Source organism: Cydia amplana, chromosome 5, assembly GCF_948474715.1.
Source record: "Cydia amplana chromosome 5, ilCydAmpl1.1, whole genome shotgun sequence".
In the NCBI taxonomy this organism is placed as follows: domain Eukaryota; kingdom Metazoa; phylum Arthropoda; class Insecta; order Lepidoptera; family Tortricidae; genus Cydia; species Cydia amplana.
This window is the reverse complement of record NC_086073.1, coordinates 14,313,992-14,322,018: the sequence shown is the minus strand read 5'-3', so window position 1 is coordinate 14,322,018 and position 8,027 is coordinate 14,313,992. Positions and strand designations below refer to the sequence as shown.

At 37.8% G+C, this 8,027-nt stretch overlaps 1 protein-coding gene across 1 annotated transcript in view; it reads right to left on the bottom strand.

Annotated features, from left to right (window-relative positions):
• Positions 1 to 2,376: 2,376 nt before the first annotated feature.
• The window catches only part of LOC134648328 (sodium-dependent multivitamin transporter-like), a 31,722-nt gene continuing 26,071 nt past the window's right edge, over positions 2,377 to 8,027 (bottom strand). The window contains exons 8-13 of the mRNA XM_063502834.1: positions 7,076 to 7,216; positions 5,868 to 6,092; positions 5,119 to 5,300; positions 3,596 to 3,840; positions 2,807 to 3,085; positions 2,377 to 2,479 (exon numbers count right to left, since the gene is read on the bottom strand). Of these exons, the coding sequence (XP_063358904.1) occupies positions 2,441 to 2,479; positions 2,807 to 3,085; positions 3,596 to 3,840; positions 5,119 to 5,300; positions 5,868 to 6,092; positions 7,076 to 7,216 (1,111 nt within the window). The 3' untranslated portion in view covers positions 2,377 to 2,440. The remainder of the gene's footprint in view (positions 2,480 to 2,806; positions 3,086 to 3,595; positions 3,841 to 5,118; positions 5,301 to 5,867; positions 6,093 to 7,075; positions 7,217 to 8,027) is intronic.

Below are 8,027 nucleotides of genomic sequence, written 5' to 3'. Positions count from 1 at the left end.
ATACACTCATCACTTTTAACTTAAAATAACACGTACTTAAAATTTATATTTGTCGGCACTGGGAAATGTACACTAGGGGCCTACCCAAGATGACAATCGATTGTAGAAAAAGAAACGAAACATTATTTACGCTTTTCTTAGAGTTTCGTTTCGTTTTCTGCTAACGATTTTCATCTTGGCTAGGCCACAGAACGGCCAGAACCCAGTTCTGGAAGCGACATTTAACATTATTTTGGTGTCTTCATGCCAAATGTATTTTAACATAGTGCCAATTTATTTTAACTTCTAAATAAATAAAATTTAAGTAAGTACCTACTAAATAAAAATTAAGTAATCATTGTGAAGTAAAATCATCGTGAACAATAATAAACAGTAACAAAGTGGTTTATGATTTGTGCATTATGTTTAACAATTTTTTTTTTCCAGTCAAGTGAAAATACTAAAAAATACTGTTACGAACAATGTAATAAGTCCCTAAAACCCTACAAAATAATTTACACTTACTATAAAATAATTTAAAATACTAAATATCTCAGTGGAGTTTTAGATTATGCTTTCGCAATATTTACCGATTAATGAGAACTACTTAGTAGTATGAAGAAAAACCTAAGATGTTTCTTTTCTTTTTATTAATCTAAAAAAACTTAATTTGATATACGTAATTAAATATGTATACATACATATCCACATTGAATAATCTATCATTATTCATTTTGTTGCAGATATTATTGATGTAAAAAGCTAGCAATTTTTATTAGTATAGGTACTATGATTAGTCGTGTTCAATAATTTTAAATAAGTAGAACAATGAAAAAGGCAGATAGGCAACCCCATTACTCAAATAAAATGGAAATTAAAAAAAGCAATCATCAGGAAATTAAGTAGAAACGAAAGCGATGTTCAGATTCAGAAATCCATAATCCATGTAATTAATCAAAAATATTTAATAGTGATGTGATATTAAAGATACGTATTACCTGTACCTAATCTGAACGCCGCTCGACTATCACAATTTTGCTGAAAACGATTTATCATTATAATGCTCTATGTCGAAAAGTAATCAATTATTTACCTACTTACCTAGTGGTGTAGTCTCTAGTGCTTTTTTTATAAATTATAACACTAGGAACTATAAGATATTATCACTTTATTTAATTAAAATGATCATAATTGCAGGATATGACACAATAGCTGCATTCAATAACTTATATTTACATTGGCCCCGATCATTACGTTTATTAATATCAAAATTATATATTATACACCTCCAAAACATAGACGGCAGATTAAGACGCGTGAAGTATGTATATGTATAATATTGTCTTCGATTACCGCGATAGTTACTCATGAAATAAAACTATTAAAACGGATTATTTCGCGTATATTGAGTTTATTCTACATTCGTGGTCACCCGTTGACCACGAACGCTGTAAAGGGTTCGAAACGTCGGGATGTAGAATAAATTCAATATACGCGATATAATCCGTTTTAATAGTTTTATTTTATGTATATGTGGTAGTACATACAAAGAAGACTCATATTTGACTTATAAAGTGATACACAATATTTAACAAAATTTAGACTATTTAGTATTCCTAGATAAATGACAGAAAAAGTGAGTAATACGTGTGTTGAGTAAAATAATTTTATACATGTACCTTGAACTTTCTAAGCGCAAAATGCTAATACTATTTATTAAATATTTTTCAGGTAGGCATACATAAAGTGTCATTCAATAGAACTTGCTAACTATGTAAACAAGAGTTCCTAGTAATTTGACATTCAGTGTCAATTTTAGTATGGCGGTTTGTTTACATAGTTAGCAAGTTCTATTGAATGACACTTTACACCCAAGTATTAAAGTAAGTACTATTGCAATAAATTGAAGAAATACAATGTTCATTTAATTTTTCACTGGAATTTTCAGTTAGGCACAATAATACAACAAATTAATACATCCGGGCTGAAAAGCTACAGAAAATCGCACTTCTAGTTACCGCAAAAATCTAAATCTAAATACAATGTATAGTCCGTCTACATCGTTCTTGCATCGTATGAGTGACAGAGACACAGACAGATAATTTCATACTTTCGATGTTCGCGGTAGGCCTCTGTACGAACACTGACACAACACAGCACATTCTGCAACCTTACACCACTACTAATATCACTACCAATAAGATTTTGAGTGCATACAATTATTGCCTACCTAACCATATACCATAGAAATATTATAGTGAAGATATCACACCGTGCACCGCACCCCTTTTCTTGGGAATACTCCGTAACAATCACAATCCGTCACAGTCACAATCACAAACACAAATTGATTCCTCAAAGTTTCTGTCACGTTCAGTAGACATGTAGAGTAGTGGGTATGTTGTGGTCATAAGTTTTGTAAGCTAAAATTCAGACCTTGTAAGTTATTTCAAAACACAGGTCATCTGCCCGATCTGCTGGCTTCTCCGTTCATCTCAACCTGTACAAATAATAAGAGTTAATTCTTGCTTACACAAGTTTGCGGCAATCGTTTCAACAGGCACTTTTGTAACCATTAATCTGGAATTTTATGTTCTCTACTTATTGTAATCTAAGAAAAGAAGAGCCAATTCAAGCTTATATTCAGACATCTAAATTACCTATCTATGTCATCTGCTTATTATTCGCGCATGCATCGTACTTGTCCGTACATGTATTGGCACGAGAGACGCACGGGCGAATGACATCATTCAGATATCGTTTTGATGTCAAAATGTAAGTTTTAATTGGATTGACAATGAGCTTAAATATGTTTGGAACATAATACCTTAGCTCCTATGGGAGTCAATATTAGCGGTGCGTTCGGCGCCGGCTCCACGTCTTTATCCAACATGGCGGCTCTCCGCACGTCGCCCGCCCTCTCGTGGGCCTCAGCCGGAAGGCAGCGCCATATCACCGGCGTGAACAGCTCCTTGTCCATCACGATGGACGACTTGCTGTCCAGCAGGTAGCCCATCACGGCCCCGACGATCAGGGTTGTGAAAAGACCGAGCGGCGCGATCCAGTGGTAGGAGATGCGGAATAGGGGGAATATTGTTTCTGGGTCCTGTTGATATAATTAGCGGGTTTTTACTAATAATAAAGACTCCGTCTATGTATCTTATGACGTATGACGACCGGTCTGGCCTAGTGGGTAGTGACCCTGCCTGCTAAGCCGATGGTCCTGGGTTCGAATCCCGGTAAGGGCATTTATTTGTGTGATGAACACTAATATTTGTTCCGGAGTCATGGATGTTTTCTATGTATATAAGTATGTATTTATCTATATAAGTATGTATATCGTCGCCTAGCACCCATAGTACAAGCTTTGCTTAGTTTGGGGCTAGGTTGATCTGTGTAAGATGTCCCCTGATATTTATTTATTTATTTATTTATTTATCTAGACTTAACTTTAGTGTACTAAAAAACCAATGAAGACTAAAATAAGTTTATAACGGTACAAAAATTGTTTTACTTATTTTTCTTTTCGTTATGATAAAACGTTTGGCGGGCAGGTCCTTTTGACATAAATATGTAACTCTAAATAGAAAACGTTTTAACATGCGTAGAAACTTACCAAAACATCAGAAGGTGGCACATACGACGAATTCCTAATACACTCCATAGTGAAGTTGAGAGGTGGCGCCCTCAGGCCCTGCGCCGAGGCGGCTTGGATGCCCATGGACGTGGTGCCGGCGACGATAGCGCCCGCGATGGCGCCTGCGATGGCACCCCGGGGTCCCACCCAAGGGAAAGCCATGCCGAGCGTGAAGATGCCACAGGTGGCGCTGGCGGCGATCGCTGATAGCGCGGTTGCGACACCTGTCGTCAGAATAATGTTGTTTTTTATTCTAGCAATCGTATCGTAGTATTCTATCATTAAATAGTAGTAGTAGTTTATCATGTTGCTTTCACACAGCAATTTATCATAAACTACAACAGCGAGCATCAGATGCTACAACAACAACAACACAACAACACAGAACAACATGTCAAAAGTATCTGCAGACCCTTAATACTACTTTAACAAGTAGGTAGAGATGTAGGTATCTCTACAGTTCGCGTTCAAAGTATTTTCCACACTTATTTTTTATATTTGGAAATATATATATTTTGGTAAAGATCAGAATCAGATCGTTTTCACACATATTTGACAACAAATCTGGTATCCGACTTACTTAGTATTATTTATACCAATATACGCAAAAGTATATTATCAGGGTTTGAAGTTCATCTCCATCCTATTGTGTATCTTATCTTGAAATCTGCTGTCTGTAACCTTGACGTAAACGAGTGAGTAAACAAATATTAGGACAAGACGATGTTTGCACGAGTTTTTGCGTGTTGACGGATCCGCAATTTAACTTCAATACTTTGGAAATCATAACAGATTAATTACCAATATGTGCATATGGATAGACATTAAACTCTGCCTGTGACTCCATCTACGTAGAAATTATAAAGCTGGCCATTCTCCCTCCTGACTCCCATACTAAGCGCGTAATGTCTGTCACTGGTCGTATACCACAATATTAACTCATCCAGTACTCCACCAAGCTTTTTAATGACAACCATCACGATGAGCGTTATGATGGCGAGCCATGCGATAAAGCCAGTGCAACCAGCTGCGCTCGTCGGCCGCTAGTCATTTATCACAATATTGACTTACCCAAAGCCGTGTGGTGGCCGGCTTTAGAATAGCGCCAACCCTCACATAGGATAAGGGTGTCGTACGAGGCGACTAACTCCACAAACGAAGCAAGAAGGTATTTCGTTATAGGGGAGATGGTCGTCCTCTTAGCATTGGTTTGCAATCCATCTAGGAGAAGGATACTCCAAAATAAAACCCGGAATGGAGTTACCGTAAGGCGCGAGTTGGATCCAACCTGAAATAAGCGGCAGATTCCTACAGCTGACCTGTCTCCACACGTATTGGCTCGCCTTTCCTGTGGGATAAGACAGTGAAGCCGAGAGGGTATAATGCAGGTGCTGGGCATCCCTGCGTTTCCTTAATTCCGTCCCAGGCGGTGTAATAGGATATGTCTCCGGTTTGACACCATAAATCATGTGCATTAGACGCTACGGCCGATGATGACTTACCCAGCACTCCGCCCAGCTTCTCAATGACAAGCAGCATGATGAGGGAGATGATGGCGAGCACCACGGTCACCACCCGCGCGATGATGCCTTCGTGTAAAGGCTTCAATTGCCAGCGCAGCCAGCCGCGCATTATGTCTTCTACTGCCACCAGCGCGCACGCGTTCAGTACCGCCGACAGCGAGCTAAGACAAGGTTACAATTTTAATAACAACCGAGTTCGGTAATTATTATCGTCGTAATGAAAAAACTTATAGAACCAATTATAAACAGAATATATGTAAGTATTATAAACATAACGTCGGGTGACAAGTAAAAGTCACTAAGTGCTATCAAAAAAATTAAGTAACAATGCACTTTATTACACTTGTAACACGGTTTATTGTCCAATAATTTCAATGATGTTTGTTAGTGACTTTTACTTGTCACCCGACGATAAGCTAATCGCCATATGCCAAATCTTTCCTTTAGTATGCAAACATTGAAATACTTTTCTATTAAGCATCATCATTTAGAATGATGACACAGGATGCAGGCATAAGGGTCTTAATCACTCCGTCCATGTAAAGTTTTGCACTGACTTGGCAGTGATAATGATCTCAATTCTAATGCCTACCTTAAGACCTCAGCCAAGTTTTGCAACTTGCTGATATTAATAGGTGACAAATGCAAGAAAAGGCGGTCATACCACGCAAAGGGTAATTGCGAAGAACATGTGTAGAAAAAATAATGAAACAACACGTATCACTTACCTCAAACCAGCACCGAAAACACCAGCCAAAAACACTCCAGCCAGGCCAGGCAAGTGCTGCAACTTGCTGATGTAAGTTACAAAAGCAGGCAGCAGGCGGTCGTCAACCAGCGGTACCCCGCCGGGGTCGCAGCCTCCCTGCACCCACGCGGCCCACGCCGCTAGGCCGCACCACACGCAGAGCGAGATGGCCAGGACAGCCCCGAAGCAGAACATGGCTAGAGCACTGTGGACATATATCAAGTGAGGGTCATTGTCAAGCTTCTCTTGGGTTTATTATGATGAATATGCCTATATACGTATCATATCGCATAAATATTTTACTTTTAATGACTTCAAGTATTTTTATTAAATTTACGTTACAGGTCATATTTTTACAAAGGAAGACATGCCCGAATCAAATAATACAATTATTTATTCAAACGATTGTCAAATTACTACTAGAATCCTGTATATCAGTACCTAAAGGTACGCTCATTTTACGTCTAAGTGACGTTATAATAATCAAGAACTGACTACTTTCTGCTACATATGTAGTACTTTTTATATACCAATAATTTAGTAAATAGGTACCAAGGTTGCAATACAATAACTGCAACATGTCAAGCGATTTAAATCTGTCAATGTCAGTTAATTAATGATTTATTGACGTAGGTTTTAACGTCGACCACAATACAAAGATAATAAGCAAGCACAATCGTCAAAGACAATTAAACGTGATTTGTGCATTATTTCATTCTAAAATGCGTTGTCACTTGTTCTCGACTTAGTCATAACACTCATAACGCTGACGCTGATATACAAAAAAATATTGCCGATTGTGATATAACTTGTAATTTGGTAATATTTATGTCGGCGGCCGATCGTAAGATCAGGCATATCGTAATGTTCCTGTGTAATGTTTTGACGATAGTGACATTAAACCAATATATAGGTAGGATAGGTTCGTTAGGTTGCTTTAGATGCCCGAAGGGCAAACTGCCCAGAAATAGGAGCCCCGCTACGGGGCTCCGTCGACTCAGGGAACGGGCCAAAGATTTTCACTTTTCACGATATGCCTAGGAATTTCACGATATGCCTGATCTTACGATCGGCCGCCGACATTTACAGTTTGTAATGTAGGGCATAGGTAAGTGTCACGGAATATACAGATGTTCTTCAAACAAGAAGAGTTATTTTAAGTTTTTGTTTATATAGTATAATACTCACTAGATGGCCTGCCGCTTGGAGGGCAGCGCGATGTACCGCTGCACCATGGTCTGGTTGACGGAGTTGAAGCACGTCCAGTAGATCATGCCGCCGAAGACGGCACCCCATCCCGTCTGACGCTCGTACGGAGAAAAGCTCCAACTAATAACAAAAACACAATTTTGGTTACTTTGCCGCAAAACACATGATTCTGTAATTTAAACTTTACTTACCTACCTACTTATATTACTTAGGTACTTATAATTGTTTGAGCAGATAGGGTTAATACAATATTGAAAATCCTAGCATTCAATGGTTAAAAAGGTGTCAATGCCGTCACGGCTTTTACTCAGCTGTACGGATATGATGGGCATACTTATTTGGCTACGTAGTGGTATTGAGGTAATGACAGTAGGTATGTCTCTTTCAATCAATTGATGTTAAAAAGTGACACTCATTTTATCACGAGGTTAAAGCCATTGATACATTATACATATACGCCTGGTGAATTACATCATGCTTTAGTAAACATAACATTTTCTGATAAGAGTAATTACTATAATTACCTTTTGTTTACATAGTAAATAAAATACGGTACCGTTTTTATGGTTTATTTATTAACAACTTAGCTATAAAAATGTTTAAATTGTGTACCTATCTAATATTTATTTTATTTATTTTTATTTTATTTTATTTACTACCACAAACACAACCAGACGAAATTATACCTTACGCTACTTACTTCACAATAGTTTTTCGCACTTTATATAGAGCAATAAAAGTAAAGGTTAAATAAAATAATTAAAGTATGAGTAGAAGGTTTCAAGTAATATCTTATGATTAAATTTAAATTAGAGGCCGTATATAACCTGCCTACTACAAAAAAGGCGTACACTGCACAGTACTCCAAAAAATTATAGGTACCTATTATCTGAGCGTCCTAGCGTTGTCCCGGCATTTTGCTACAACCAGG